Source organism: Triturus cristatus, chromosome 2_2, assembly GCF_964204655.1.
Source record: "Triturus cristatus chromosome 2_2, aTriCri1.1, whole genome shotgun sequence".
NCBI classification, from domain to species: domain Eukaryota; kingdom Metazoa; phylum Chordata; class Amphibia; order Caudata; family Salamandridae; genus Triturus; species Triturus cristatus.
This window is the reverse complement of record NC_140582.1, coordinates 640,941,133-640,957,971: the sequence shown is the minus strand read 5'-3', so window position 1 is coordinate 640,957,971 and position 16,839 is coordinate 640,941,133. Positions and strand designations below refer to the sequence as shown.

General features: G+C 42.9%; 1 protein-coding gene across 1 annotated transcript in view; it reads right to left on the bottom strand.

The window, feature by feature from the left end:
- Positions 1-16,839, bottom strand: part of GALNTL6 (polypeptide N-acetylgalactosaminyltransferase like 6) — a 2,683,170-nt gene that overhangs the window by 328,135 nt on the left and 2,338,196 nt on the right. Inside the window, exon 9 of the mRNA XM_085641833.1 lies at positions 6,614-6,731. Coding sequence (XP_085497959.1) covers positions 6,614-6,731 — 118 coding nt within the window. The remainder of the gene's footprint in view (positions 1-6,613; positions 6,732-16,839) is intronic.

The following is a 16,839-nucleotide window of genomic DNA, read 5'->3' as shown; positions in this document are numbered from 1 at the left end:
AAGTATTTTTTGTATTTCGGTACATGCTGTATTTAGCTGGGGTGCTCTTGAGCCCCTCCATAGCTAGATGTATGCCTATCTCATAAACTCTACTTCTACATTCTTTCAACGCATGCACAGGAACCACTCTCACCTCACAAATGCCTATACTGAGCCAAACACTAGTATTCTTCACGCACTACGCAACGCACTCCTACACAACTCCTGGTACCAACATATGACTACCGTAGACACTCAAACTACCAACAGGTTATGCTACATATGCGACATATGTTCACTAATACACCAATCCTTAGGTGCAGACAGGCTTTACTTATCCCAGGAGATAGCCCCTGAAAGAGTAAAATGCCTTGTCCACCTGTACCTCTGTAGGATCAGGGCTAAGATGCAACCAAATAGAGTAAAACCCCGCAGGGCAATAGAAACAATCACTGGATATGAGACCAACCCCACAGCATTGTATCTTTTCACCGAACCTAGCGACATCCAAACTGCAGTAGACAGGATGCACAGTAGGAGCTCTATAGGAGAGGACACCGTTTTGCCCTGGGACTTCATAGAAAAGAGGTTCCTGGAGGTAACAAGACCACCATACCAATGCACACATACGTGGCTATCTGACCAAAGCTCCATAGTATGAAGGCGATGAGGAGTGTAATAACAGTCATTAATACATTTAAGATGGTGTATAAGGGAAATGTTCAAAGCTGAATGAAATAACATATTGCTATACCTAAGACCAGAGCATGTGACTTCCATGTTGAGCCGAATACTCTACTTATGAGCCCTCTCCTGAAACACATCATCCACCTGGTCATGAGCTGAGAGATAGATTAATTTATAGACCAGCCATATATTTCTCTTGGATGGTGCATTCCTAATAACATCAAAACAGGGATTGTTCATACAACTGAGATCATCTTCCTTAGGCTAAAAAGAAATGAGACATTCGCAATATCTAAAAAAGACTGTTGACGGAAGAGGAACCTTTTGCTCTAGATTACCAAATGAGGAAAAAAGTCCCATCCAATAGCTGGCCTAAGGTCAGGAATTCAGCCTTTACCCAAATCTTTCTGTAACCCTCCTGAATACAGTCTGGAAAGTTGGTATTATAGCCCAAATATGTGAGCTGGTTGAAAGAGGTAATGCAAAGAAATATTCTCTTGAAGAAACCCCGAATAAGATGGAAGTCTTTTAAAGTCTTAAACCGGGTTCACTTGAAATATATTATATCTACTATACAAGTGCCGGAGGTGATCGATTCCCCCAATGTGAGGAACTCACTAAACATACGGCTCAAACGCCAGTGCTTCCTTCCCAGTACTAACTGAAGTCATGAGAAGAATGACGTCAGATAATAGAGTCTGAGGACCAGAAATGCCCCCCCTCTTTTCCAGAGACTGCTGTAAGAAATGTATCTTGCACCAGGGCTTCCGATATAACCAAATAAACTTCTGCCATAATGACTTGACTTTCTTAAAAAGAACAACCAGTAGAAAGAGTGGGAGACAGAAAAAAGATATTGAGGAAGAATAATCCTTTTAATAAGAGTATAGTGGAAGAAGCAAGCAATTCCACTTCAGAAAAACCTCCCCTGAGCGTTGAAAAGCTTACCATAGCTGTTTTCCAAGAACTCACAGTTAACAGTTAGGCTAACCACTAGATATATCAGAGACTGATACCACCTCTTGTCCTGGTCAGGAGGGACCACAGTGGATAAAATCTGAGTCTTCTCCTGATTTAACTTATAGCCGGCAACTTCCCCAAAAGACTGAGCCGCTTCCAATAGAGCACATAGACCACTAATCAAGGAAGGGGTCAAAATGGCAATGTCATCCGCATTAGTTCAGATTTGTACTTCAAAGTGATAAATTCTCAGGGGTTGTATCTCTTATATTTGTTTGAGGGACTGAATAAACGGTTCAATACAGAGAGTGAATAACTGAGGGGAAAGAGGACACCCCTGTTGGTCCAGCAGGATATGGAAATGAGATCTGATTGTTCCCCCGAGCTACATATCTTTGCCTTGAGACCTGAATTGAGACCTCTGACTCTTGAGATGGAAAATAGGCCCCAGGCTACAGTCTCCATGACCCCCTATAGGAAGGGTCAGGAGACCCTATCAAAGGCCTTCTACGCGTCCAACCAACTGACCCATCCCGACCAAGGCTACTTCAAGAGCCATAATAGCATTTGATTTGACATGTTGTGTCCTGTCCTGAGATAAAACCATGCAGGTTTGGATCCTTCGGATCTGCAATAATACTAGACAACCAGTTAGCAAGGACATGCGTATAGATCTGTGAATCGGAATTTGTTAGAATTGGGGGTCTCTAGTTGGCACAGGTAGGTACTTGTGACAAATAGGGACCCTCGCCTCTAGTCAGGGTAAAGGGGCACACTCCTAAAATAACCCCTGCTCACCCCCTTGGTAGCGTGGCACGAGCAGACAGGCTTATCTCAGAGGCAGTGTGTAAAGCATTTGTGAACACATACAGTAATCAAGTGACAACACTACAGACGGACACCACACGAGCTTTACATCAAAAATAAGTACTCTTTATATAGATTTACCACAAGATCATAAACGACAAAAATCCACAATACTGTTACTTTAAATGGTAGTTTTAGCTTAGTTCTTAAATGCGACACTTTAAGTCAATGTACCTGTAGATGTGACACGCAGTGCAACGAAAGTGTTGCAACGATGTAGATGCGATGAAAGTTTGGTGCAAAGAAATAAAGATGTGAAGATCTTCCTGATGCAGAACGCTTCTCCGATGTTGCGAGAGATTTCGGCTCGATGCGTCAGCTGCAGCGGCGACCCCCTTGTCCAGTGATGCGACGACAACGGCTTTGGCGGCGACACTCTTATTCGACGTTGCGAGACGCTTCCGCACGATGTGACAACTGCAGCGGCGACACCCTTGTTCTGCGGCACGCTTCTCCGTGGATGCAAGGCGCTTTTCTTGATGCGGTGCAATACGACAGCTACAGCAGCGACATCCAAGATGCGACGGCAGTAGGCAGCGACGGCGACACGCTTCTTCCTCTTGAGTCGTGCTTCCAGCTCCTTGCTACACTCAGTCACTCAGAAGGCCCAAAACAGCAGCAAGCACTTCCAAAGAACTCTTGGGGAGCTGGTGGTTGAAGTCTGTTGTCCCTGAGACCTCAGAAGGAGGCAAGCTCTTCTCTCAAGCCCTTGGAGATCCTTACAAGTTGAAATAAGCACACAAAGAATATTTTCTCCTTCCTTTGGCAGTGAGGCAAACCACTGCAGGCCAATCCCCCAAGCAGCACTTCAGCTTAGGGATAGTCTCTCCTCGGTTTCTTCAGGTTCCGCTCCTCAGTAAAGGTTTCTTCTTGTTCCAAAAGTGATCTAAATTCTTGGGTCAGGGTCCCACTACTTATACCCCAAAATCCTTTGTCCTCTGAGGGCAGAGGGGCTTTTGCCTAGTCCAAACCAGTTCTGGTCAGTCTTGGAGCACTTCGTTTACATGATTCCTTCTTTCCTTTCAGAGTGCAGGGCAGATACATCAGACGCACCACAGCAGGTGGACCCAGCATTGTGGAGGGAAGGCACAGCCCTATTCAGGTCCCAGGTGCAACTCCTCCCTCCCATTTAGATACATATCTCTCTATTCACCACTGGGCTACCTCACTCTGTCTCCTGGAATTCCCCAGCCCTGTCACTCAAACTCCAGACAAGGAATACACAACCTAGCAGAGGCAGGTTTGGATGGTTAGACAAGAAAAAACCTACTTTCTAAAAGTGGTATTTTCAAACACAGAATATTAAAATCTTTACTAAAAGATGTATTTTATCATTCTGGGTTCAGGCACACTAAATTCGAATTTCTACCATGTTCCCTGAGTCCGTTAGGATTATAAAATGTAATACTCAAACAGCCCATTCGGGCCTATGGAGAACAGGTAGCCTTGCAATAGTGAAAAACGAAAATGGCTGTAATTCACTATTAGAACATGCCACACACACCAGGGCAGGTCCTACCTTATACTTACAATGCACCCTGCTCTTGGGCCTACCATAGGGGTGACTAATATGCAGCAAAGGGAAGGTTTAGGGACTGGCAAGTGGGTGCACTTGCCAAGTCAACATGGCAGCACCAGACTGCACGCAGGCTCTGCAATGGCAGGCCTTAGACACACTTGTACAGGCTGCTTCTGTGGGTGGCACAACCAGTGCTGCAAGCCCACCAGCTATATTTGGATTACCAGCCCTGGGCACTCCTGGTGCACTGTACAAGGGACTGACAGGTAAACCAAACCAGCCAATTATGGAATCACTAATCAATACATCAATTTACAATAGGGAGAGCATATGCACTTTAGCACTGATCAGCAGTGGTAAAGTGCCCAGAGTCATAAAACCGCCAACAACAGGTCAGAATAAATACAGGAGGAAGGCAAAAAGTTCAAGGATGACCCTACAAAAAGGGCTAAGTCCAACAGAATTGATTAGTGAAATTAGGCGATATAACTCACAAAAGTTAGGATCTTTGCTCTCTTTAGGGAAGATAATGTTTGTCTCCCTCCACGACTCAGGAACCCTATCCAACAAATTGAGAAAATTAAACAGGTCTCTCAACACTGTTGTCAGGTACTGTGAGAAAGTAAGATAAAACTCTAATAGTTGCGGGTTGGGACCAGATGCCTTCTCTCTGGCCAGAGAACTAATAGCACTATTGACCTCCCCATGGGTAATGGGTAGCTCCAACTTAGATCGCAGGGTACAAGTTGCCATATGCTCAAGATGCTGCTGGTTAAATCTAAATATATCCTCAGAGAGGATAAGTAGTCCTCATCACACAACTCCTGATGGAACCATGTGAAAAGCTTCGCTGCTGAATCAGTAACTAAGGACCCGTTCTCGTGCCTGATCAGCCGAATACTACTTGAGCTAGATCTATGTCTTACCCTAAATAATAAAATTTGCCCCATTTGCTCACTATTTTCAAAGTAGGTAAAGTGCCAAGCCCTTAAATTTTTAAACGCTCTATCCCAGAATTGTTTCCTAAGGGAGGCTCTGAGAATCGTTGCCTGCTCCCACAGCAGGTCTACCTGTGGACCATCCTTTACCATGAGACAATAGCCCAGGTCAGTTTCTAAAACACTGAGAGCCCATTGGGCCACCATTTCCTCTATCATTTCCGTCGTCAGTCGAAAGGAGGCAAATTGGAGAGTCTGTGCTCGACATGAGGCCTTAAGAGCATACCAGACCACCAGGAATGGAGGTGATCCGATATTGAATTCAGGGAATTTGCTTAAATGTGCATTCATAGAGCTAACATACCCATCTTCCAATGGAAGCCCATGTTCAAATGTCCACCTTTGAGGTACTAATGCCTGCTTAACCCCCCTTATGAAATAGACAATGACAGAGACTTGTGGCCTGGTAGGACCCGTGCGTTGCATGTAATACTTGAGGAAGAAACCAGAGTACTGATCACCAAAAATATATCCATCCTGGACAACGTTTTATGAGGCACAGAGTAAAATTTAATCCCCAGATCCCAAGGATGCGTAAACTGCCAAAGGTAAACCAGACCATATGAGGAGGGTAGCTGGTGAACTGCCCCCTGTCGAGCAGGGTCACCAGAAAGCTGGTCAGAGGATACATTCTGGAGAAAAAAAGTGGGGGGGGGACAGCGTCACATTAAAATCACCATAGACGATGTAAGGTGGGACCCAGGGATGAAATTCAGCTTAAATGAAGTCAAAGACCTCTGGATCATCCATTTTCAGACCATTTAGCGCACAGATAGTAAACCAATGACTATCCTTCTGAACTGTTGCTATCAGCCAGCGCCCCCCCAAATCCGTCCTTTGTTGCAGTACCGCCACCTTCTTTCCGGAGTTAAAAGTGCGGCCCTCCTCTGGGCACTAAAGTAGCATGAGATGGATAGCATCTGAGAGTCAAGGTTTTTTAATAGTCGACCTTGAGTCTGAGACAGATGGGTCTCCTGGAGACCCGAGAATTGGAGGCTGGAGCTTATTTAGTTCTTCCCATACTAGTTTCTGCTTTTGAAGATGACGGAGGACAAAGGTCTCTGAAGAGGCCAAAGATTGTGCTGAAACTGTCCAGTAAGGTACTGAATTTACACTAAATCAACATACTAATCTCATGATTAACGGAATAGGAAGGGGTCTAATTTAGTTTCAAATGTGAAGCTGAAAGGGTGATGATTCAGTGATGTGCTATGCACGCATGATTATCCAGGAGACAGGATCTTGAAGGAAGCCAAGTCACTTGCCTTGTAAAGGCATGTTCTAGGTTTTATCACCAGTCCTTACGTTTTTGATCTATTATTATTGTGGTTGGTAGGCAGATGTATGTACTATTATGAAGAATTTGGATTTTACCAGTTTCATTTAAGTAACATGGGATGTGAAAAACATGAAAATATTCTACGGCAAAAAAGGCCCTATTCACAGTCTTCTTTCTCATTGTTTTCAGAGACACAGGGAGGTCCGTCTGTATTTACTTCTATGCTAGATCCACTCACAATTATTTGAATTGGGCTGTGCCATAATCGAAAGAAAAACAAAATATATCACTCAGCTATACAATCAATGTATATCAGCTGCTTACCTTGAACGAGATTTCGTACTGCTCACCACCCCAGATTTCTAAACCGGTGTCATAGCCACCCAGCTCCCAAAACCACTTTCGGTTCACAGCAAACAGACCTCCAGCCATCACAGGTGACCTATAAAAGATTGCAAACAAACCAAGTTAATAAATTACAACATAGGACCGTTGGAAGACAGACAATCTGCGACAAAGATATGAGCACAGTCCTTGGCATTTGAGCATCAGATGTACAATGAGACTGGCCGCAGAGTGCAAATAGACTTGCAACATATGTACTAAAAGGAATTTGCATTCCTAAATGTTTTTTTTTTTTTTAAAGAAGCCTGTGTTGTTTAAATCAACAAGTGCTCCTTTGAAAAATAAATAAAGTTTCTTGTTGGGAGCAACTGCCTGCTCGCTTCCTCCCCAACACCCCCAGCAGCAACTGATACAACACCCAGAGGGCAAGGGGCCTTCTTGTTTGCGAATTATTCACCACCTCCATTGATGTGTCAGTAATTTGCGGGCACGACTTCCCATTTCAAACCGTTGATTATAGCATATGGAACACCCGTTTCATCACCTTCCTAACTGTGACGCAGTATGGGTTGCTAAACCTATTTTGCGATTTGGAAATGCATTTCTGACTCACAAAATAGGTTTAGTACATTCCAAAAAACATTTTGCATTGGCAGACCCATTGAGTTTGCCAATTATCTGGCCCATGGTTTGGTGTATCTAGGACCAGGGCCACATGTATCCAACAATTTTAGATTCACAAGCAGTGCAAATCGGTAATTTTGGCCATTTGCAAATGGAAAATAGCATTTAACGATGTACGGCTTTGTAGCCGCAATTTCAGGTAATTGCAATTTTTTATAATTACCTAAATTTTCAAATGCAAATAGGGAATCACAATTTGCAAATCTGTAAGCACATGTACCAAGCTTTTTCTAAATGTGAAAAGTGTATTTAGGAAATGCTATCACCTTCGACTCCAAGTCGATGGTACCCATGTGCAATTTTTGAAAAAATGCACAAAATTGCATTTTTTATAGGGCTTTACATGTGTACATTATTTTTTGGGGTGCTTCAGGGGGCCCTTAGGCCTCCGGGCACCCTTGGTTTAGCATAACCTAATTTGTGAATACCAATTAGGAAGTCGCAAGTTAGCTAATTCTCAACAATACACATCTATGGACCTTTACACCCTAGGAACGAATGGCGTAGTATTACCGAACAGCGATTACCTAATTGCGATTGTGAATCTTTAGAAATCGCTTTTAGGAATTTGCTATTTTCTTACATGCCATTTTGTATTTGTTAAAAAGCGATTACCTAAAATTTGCTATTTAAGGAATGCAAATGGAGTTTTCATACATGTGGCATATATTTCTGTAAATCTAGTGTTACAGACAGAGCTGCTAAACTTGATAATTGAATAATAGATAGATAGAAAGGATAGATTAAATACTGTGGTACAGAAGATGTTGCTGGCCCAGGTGATGTCTTTTAAAGTTTTATAACTTTAATTTGCTGTCTTAGTATAACTTGCTTTTTATATTTCACTTTTAAAACTGCGATTTAAAAGTAAGTAAAGTTTAGAGCGTGAAAAGCACAACATCTATGATAAGGCGACGTGTCATAACAGTTTTACGTTTCACCATACGGAGGCTCACGCTTCTGGAATGCTCATTAGCACGAGGGCACAAACCTCTCCAATGTTTGAGTGAAACACGCACCATCTCGGGAGATCAGAGCTGCGTCGCCGGTCGGCTGCCGACCATCTGTGTTTCCTCACAGGCCCTGACGAGACCATGTTTCTGCTAAGCACACGGGATTTCACTGACGCCTCATTAACCGAAGTACGCCTGCCCATTAACCTTCATCTGCTGCTATGTCAAGAGTGACCGAAGGAAGGTCCTCTAAATGGCTTCTTAAGCATTTCGTCATGGATGATATAGAAACATTAATAGTATGCTTCCTTGAAACCGTTTCTCACAATGGTACAGCCATGCAATATGTACTGCTTTGCCAACTATTCCCGGATCTTACTTTTTCCAAAACACGTTGGATAAGATTTACTATGATTTTCACTATGAGTTGCATCACTTTCTTGGCACAGTCTATTTTGGGATTTAAAACCCACGCAAATCCCAATCTGCGTGGCTTCGTAAACAAAAAAAAAACAATGGATCCCATAACACCACCGTGCATCAGGTAGGCTTTACATGCTTGGTGCATGGACGTTCACGTGCATCCACTCATGTTTTTTTTTTTTTTACATAAACCGACATTCACAAAGACTTTTAAAGATAGGTTTGCCGCTAAATGGTGCACCTACCTGACACTGTCGTAGCTAGGAGAAAAATCTTTATTTCTCCTCTTTTTTTCCTGTTTGCATGTGTGCTGTAGAACAAAGCACACATGAAAAGATGCAACATTCTCAAAGGATAGGTATTGTGCAGTAAGATATCGCTTCCTGCACAAAAACTATCCTGAGCGCAATGCAGGTTCCCTGGTGATATGACGCAAGGGTGCCGGCATGGGTGCTAGACAGTCACAAGTGCACCAGCGCTGGGAGAGGGCAGAAATGCTCATATGTTTGAAAATATGGTGTCGTTCTGCTTTCTTCCTTTCACACAGTGCAGCAACTTCACTTGACGTGCTGTGTAGCAGGAAATGTTTGTAAATATACCCCCTTACATTAACCTAAGTCTTCCTAGTCGCTTATTTCACCTGTGCATGCATGGGGCGGTTCTAATAAGTCTTCAACTATTCTACTGCATTGGCCATTCTCCATTGTCTGTTATATCCAGTTTTACTGTCATTCATAAAATGTGACAGACTCCTGATTGGCTACTGCAAGGAAATGCCTCTTTCTACATGATCATCCCTAATGTTTTGGACCGATGCTGCTGTTTTTTCACTCTGACAGTGCAGTGAGGCCTGCTAACCAGACCTCATTGTCAGTGTTCTAACCCCTTGCAAAGTGTATGTTGAATTGGCTACCCCTAAATTGACATAAGCTGACTTACGTATAAGTCCCAGGCATCTGGTACGCAGAGCATGCAAGACAGAATGTCCCCTAGAACTGTAGCAATGGTGATGCCAACCTGTTTGGGACAAAGTACAAATGGCTCCTAGCCTGCCACTGCAACCTGGGGGAGAAGTTTTAAACTGCTAGTTCGACTTTGTCATTTGAACCAATGGCAAAGGTCCCACTTCCCTTAAAAATATAGGCAAGTCTCCTCTAAGGAGGGCCTAAGGAGCCCTGAGTCAAGGAGCTTTTTTTTTAATGTAGGACATATGCTTTTTATCTGTCTTGACAACAACCGTTCCAAATTTTTGCTGTGGAAGTTATTAGTTGCCCCATTGGCTAACACGGAGCCAGGCTCACTTATGAAATGGATACTTCAAGGAATCAAATTAATCATGGCAATAAACCCAAATTGATACCCAAGCTGAATTTAATGTCACTTTTGTGGGAAAGCAACTGTTAGAAATCAGTTTGTAGGTTGACTGGGGAAGGAGCCCTGCTCAAGCAACAACCACAATCCAAGTCAGGGTATGAAGCAGGCAAACCCTAAATTAACCTGTGCTCACCCTCTGGTAGCTTGGCACATAGCAGTAAGGCTTAACTTAGAGGCAATGTGTTAGGTATTTTTTGCAGCACTTCAAACAGTAAAACAATGACAATGCAACACAAGAAGATACCACACCAGGTTAGAAAATATAACTGTAGGACGCTGGCTCTCTATATAGTGCACTAAAAAGAAGTACACTTTGCAGAGAGTCCAGTGAATCCTCAATCATTGTTCAGGTAAAAGCAGATAATTCTGATGATTTTTTTGTGGTAGTGAGGGCAAGCAGTTAGGCTTATCAAAGGGTAGTGCTAAGCATTTGTTGTCACACACAGAAGCAATACATGAGACACACACTCAAGAATAAATCCAAGATCAATTGGGAAAAATAAAAATCATATTTTTATATATATTTTTAGAAACCAAGAACTTCGTTCAACAGTTTACAAATGCTTGTGTGTCGATCGTTTAACCAAATGCAGTTCAAGACATAAGTGCTTACAGGTTTTAAGCAATGTCGGATACAACCATCAGGCATAGACCGTCGCAGTCATGTGGAAGAAAACCATAGGGTTAGGTACAGGAGTACCACCAACACCTTTACCATCGTGGTTAATGGAAGCAACACTCTGCCACAGAGTTTTGAGAGACAATGGTCGCCCAGAGTTCAGGGGAATCTCTACTCCAGGGGAGTCAGAGTTTTGGAAGTCCCAGAGCTCGGGCAGAGCAGGCTGTTCTAGGTGAATTGGTTCAGAGGTGCTGGAGGACTTAGGATGCAGAGTTCGTTCTTCACTGGTGGCATTCAACTACAGGTGTGGTGAGAGCAGTCTGTCGCAGTCAGAGTGGTCGTACCCAAGTTTCTGCTTTCACGCAGTCAATGCCACCAGAAAGCAGGTACAAGCTCACAGCAGCGAGGTTGTTTCCAGCATCGGTTGTGGGTACTGTGAGGATCCCTTTGGCTGATGGATGTGTTGAAGGGGTAGGTTACCAGACTGGTGACCAACAAGCCTTGGCTGCCGCCACTTTTTGTTGATGAGGTGAATCATGTTGACACAATCCGTGCTGGTCTTCACCACATGGCACTCTTTACCGGCAGCGTGCCGGTGACTAGTACCACTAGTTCAAATGGAGTTCCCAGGCAATTGGCGAGGGCTCCTGGGTTCTTGGAGGCTGCACAGGTTTCAGGTAGGGATGGCAGACCACAGTTGTCGAGTCCTTCACAGTTGGCAGCGTTTGGTACAGTGTTTTGGGAAAAAGAGCTCATACTGGGGACCTGGTTAGCAGGGACCTGGAATACTTACAGTTCAAAATCACATCTGCAGCAGGGAAAAACTGGGACTAATAATACAAAAATAGGCACTTTCCTAACATAACTTAATTTAAAAAATAAAACAGGACCAAACAACAAAAATCCAATAAGTAGGACTGGAGTTATGAATCTTTGAACAATAAATTGTAAAAAACGCTCTTACATGGGATCTCTGGTAGCATCAGACGTAGCCAAAGTCAAAAGTTCAGGCCGACCGTGATGGAGCGCATGTCAGATACAGGGACCAGTGAGGCCAGCTGAACAAAAGAACCTTGATCGTGGCTTCATCAATGATGAAGATGCGGGCCAAAGCGGTGTGTCAGTCCTGATCTGTGCATCAGCGATGATGCATTGGCTCCGATTAGCGCATAGCTGCAATTCAGAGATTCAGCGCCATCATTGAGGATGCCGTTAACGGAGATGCAGTTACCTTGTGCAGTGGTGGTTCCAAAGGCGATGCATCAGAGCTGATCCAAGCAGTAGAGGCGATGCTTTTGTTCTGGTCCTGCAAAAAGAGTGATGTACCGGCTATGATCCATGCAACAGGAGCAATGTGCCGGGTCTGATTCAAGCAACAGGGGTGATGCACCAGTTCCGATCCACGCAATGACAATGATGCACCAGTTCAATAGAGGATGCGTGGGTGTTGCTAAAGCAAACACCTTAGACCTCACTTCAAAGGGGGCAGGACTGGGGTGGCACCACTTGGCAAAGCAGACTCACAGATGGCAGAGTCCAGGTACAGAAGCAGGTAAGGTGGAACTGTTTTATGTCCTTGAGACTTTAGATCAGGAGGTCAGCCAGCTAGCCCTTGGAATCACTCTGGGTTCAAATCATACAGGTCTCATCCTTCTCACCTAAGCAGGGGAACAGCAGGCAGCAGTGCACCACCGCCAGGCAGGAGTCTAGTAAAGCAGCAGTCCAGCAGAGTGGCAGTCCTTCAGCAGCATAGCAGTCCTTCTTCCTGGCAGTCTTCAAAGGTCCAGAAGTGTATTCAAGTCATAGTGTCAGAGGTCCAGTACTTATACCCAGCTGTGCCTTGAAAGAAATGTCTCTGAAGGGCACATATGTCCCCCCCTTCCTACCCTGGCTCCTTACTCACTACAGAGGGGTATGCAGACCGTTGTGTGGAGAAAGGAGACATCCTATTCATGTGTAAGTAAGGGTGGGTCCAGCTCTTGGCTCCCATCCTCCCAAGTTGGCTCACCAATTCACACCTAAGCTCACATTGTGTGTGCCTGTCTAAGGGAAATAAACAAATCCCAGGCTTCACCCACCCTAGACTGATCAGACATAGGCAACAGCCACCAAATGGCTACAGTTAGAAAATGCCAACTTTATAAAAGTGGTATTTCCTGAACAGTAATAAAAAATCAGACTTTACCATAAGTTAGGATTTTAAATTAGGATTCCAGAGACACCAGACTCCCAATTAAAAATCACACTTATAAAATGTATTAAGGTAATCCCAATGTTATCCTACGCGAGAAATGGGCCTTGCTGTAGTGAAAAACGACTTTGAGAGGTTTTTACTACCAGGGTATGTAAAACTCAAAAGTACATGTACTGCCTTTTAAACACACTGTACCCTTTCCTCTGGATTGTCCAGAGTCTACCTTAGGGGTGACTTATATGTATAAAAAGGGAAGGATGAGCCTGGCAAAAGGTTTGTTCTGCCAGGTCGTCATGCCAGGCCTGAGACATGGTTAAAGGGCTACTTCAGTAGGTGGCACAATCAGTGCTGCAGACCCACTAGTAGCATTTCATGTACAGGTCCTGGATACAGGTGGCTTCCCTTTACGAGGGACTTATAAGGGAATGAAATATGCCAAATGGGGATGAATCAATGCTACCAGCTTTAGGAGAGAGAGCACAAGCACTTTAGCACTAGTTAGCAGTAGTAAAATGCAGAGTCCTAAAGCCAGCAGAAACAAGGTCAGAATATTGGAAGAGGTAAGCAAAATGTTTGGGTGAAGACCCCTGTTGGACCTGACCCATTTGCAGGGTTATCCCCAAACTTGTTGCCTTCTTCCTCCTATTTTTGACCCTCTTTATGTGGGTATTAGGACTCTGGGCATTTTACCACTGCTAATCAGTGCTAAAGTGCATGTGCTCTCTCCTCAAACATGGCATGATTGGTTTACACCTGTTTGGCATATTTTAATTTACATTAAAGTCCATTGTGAGATGGTATACGATATACCCAAGGCCTGTAAATGAAATGCTACTAGTGGGCCTGCAGTGCTGCTTGCGCCACCCACAGTGTAGCCTTTCAAACCTGTCTCAGGCCAGCCACTGCAGGGGCTGTGCATGCTGTTTACCGCCACATTGTCTTGGCATTTAAAGCTAATTTCCAAGCCTTGAACATCCCTTTTACTAAATATAGCTCACCCTTAAGGTGTGTCCTAGGTAACCCTATGGGCTGGATGCTGTGTAAATAAAAGTTAGGGCATGTGCCTTTATTGTGTGGCATGCCCTGGTGGTGTCAAATAGCCTATTAGCCCAAGAGCAGCTGGCCCGACCTCTGTGTCCAAAGCCACCCCACCTGACCCGTGGACCAAAGAGTAGGTGCAAGGACACCCCCATGGATTACACAGCACCCAGATAATTCTTAGGCATCCTCAGCATCAGGGCCACTCTTTTAAAGTCTATAGAGTTGTGGTGTAAAGTTCAGAACTGGACTGGAAAGTGTTTTGGTGACCAGGTACCTATCCAAATACTCCTTAGTGCCCCCCTGACCATTTCCCTGCCAGATTTGGTCACCATAGTCATGCCAGAGTAGCCAAACATAATTCTTTCAAACTCGTCGAAAGTTTCTTAACTTTACAGTTACTGATGCTTTTTTGGAGTTGTGACAAAATGAACTGATATTTATGTTTTATTTAAAATTCTATATCTTGGGAATCCTTTGGTGGATTTTGCTCATCTTGGTCTACAAGAATTCATAAAAATATAAGCTATCTTTATAAACTGATGTTGGATTTCTTTCATGTTATGTGACTTTATTATTTCTTTGTTTTACTCCTTTTAAATGCTTTAAATGTGTTCCTGTGTTTAAGCCATGCTGCTTGAAGCCACAGCTACCAAGGGTTGAGCTAAAGGTTTTTCAAATGAGCCTTACTGGTCCCAAGAGAGTTTTTGTTAGTATATTACGCTGTAAGGCTGCCAAACGATATCATATAATATACCCAAATCCTCTTCTTATTACGATCTAGTTTATTTGTGAATCAAGGTAACTCCTAGGCTATGACATTTGGAAACACATATGAAATCTGTCGTTGGGTTCCAAATAGAACTTTAAATAACTTTTTATTGTCCAAAATGCTTGGTTGTTTTTCAATAGTAAAATGCTTAGCATGTCTGCATGATTCAAATGCCACTATTAGGTAATGCAGAATTGGCAAAATGTCTCCTAGTTAAAGAAAGGGGTCAAATCGCTTTTTTTCTCCAACCCCATGAAAATGTCTAATAATTTTCATCTATGGACAGATACACCGGCCGCTTATATGTGTGATTTCATGGAACAGTTCTACACCCTTAAACTACAAACATAAAAGTTGAACTCTCAAGATGAGTTCTGTCAGGAGACTTATGCAGATGCTGAAGACCAAAAGTGAGAATAAGACAAACTGGTGGTACTCTCTGATGAGGAGGTTGAGGGTCTAGCGTTCAGATCATGACCGGATTCCATAAGGCCTCTTTAATTCCCATGCCGCTTCTTGAGTTTGTCTAATTGGATCTTCTCACTGATAGCAAATTTCATATATTGCAGAAATGGCCAATAAATCGGGCCAGAGGTGTCGTTTTTTTCTCTTAGAGAGGAAGAGGTCTTTTCAAACATCAATTAGCAATTTGTTTCATTACAAAAACTGAAAATGATTTGTGGGTTTCTATGTGTTTATACAGTTGTTTAGTGAACTTACTTCCCAGAATTATTGCATAAATTGTTGAAGAGGTAGTCACTCATAGGCTATTTAGAACTTGCCCGCAGTATCTTCTGGAGGAGAAAGTGGGAAAATCAGGGTAAATCATAGGAAAAGGTGAATTTACCTATAATTATCCTCTGCCCTGCTTAACAGTGTTGGTCAGGTTTGAAACACCTTCTCAGTCTTTCAAATTGCTCTTCAGTTATCTCACACTACCACTAGTTAATGCCTTGTTAATCGTAAAAATTATTTGTGGAATCTTCCGTAAACTCACTCATTTTAATCAGTTTCTATAAGCAGACTATTAACATAGACTGAGCAGATGGTGCATTGCAAATTAACTACCTTCCTATCTTAACACACTAAGACTTCTTGGAAATGAAATGGTGCCTAAGATGTTGCTAAAAAATGTACATAATGCTTATGAGTTATTGTAGGCTTAAGTAGCAAGGCAATTATCTGAGGAAACCTGTAGTAAGTTTTCCAGAAAAAAATACCGGTAAAACATAAAAGCCTAGAAACCAAGTTATGTAAAAAACAAACGTTTATGAAGCAAAATATCATAAAATGAAGAACATTTGATATAGCAGTAAAACATTACAAAGCAGCCTTCATGGCCAAACTGTGAAAAAAGCACATGGGTACAAGTTGGCTGGCGTTAGTGTCAGGTTTTACCTTCAGAATCAGCATATTTTCTGCAGAGAAAACAAGTATTAAGCAGGAAAACCATGATGAGACATTATCTAGCTAATGTCCCACAAGTTTAAATGCAATGATAGGGTGGCCTGTTTTTGCTTTAATGTGAAGAAAAAAACAAAATAACAACAAGAAACAATACAATTTGAGTGTTGGAATCTTTGAATAAGAACCTCTATGTTTAAACAAATAAAACGGAATTTTGTACTCAATCAAGTACTCTGAGGAGTTACTTTTAACTATCTGAGGAGGAGCTCTTTGACTCATAACCTTACGACAGGGTGGTCTGTAGGTTGCCTTGAAATGTAAGCCACATATTTCAGAGTGTGGAGAATATTACACTTGATATTACTCTGGCTGCTTGAGCTGTCAGGTTTGCGCTGTCCCCCCTGGGTGATTTTCAAACAGTCCCAAAAATTGTTTTAAATCATAAATCATTTCTCACATAAGGAGGAAACTATAGTGCATGTAATATGCCATTTAAGCACCTGCAGATACTGAGTCATACTATTAACTAATACAACCTTTTGTCTGTAGTACAATAGCTCTCAGCAGCAATTGCTTACTCACAAATGCTCTTAAGCTCATGTGGACTCATTATTCTCCTCCCTTCATGCTCGCTTAATAGATCAGTAGTTCAATCTATGCGCCCAGTGCATTGTTGCTGCCAGTTCATTGATGAAGAAACATGCAAACATCTTCGTGGGTCTCACCTCTATTCAAATCCAG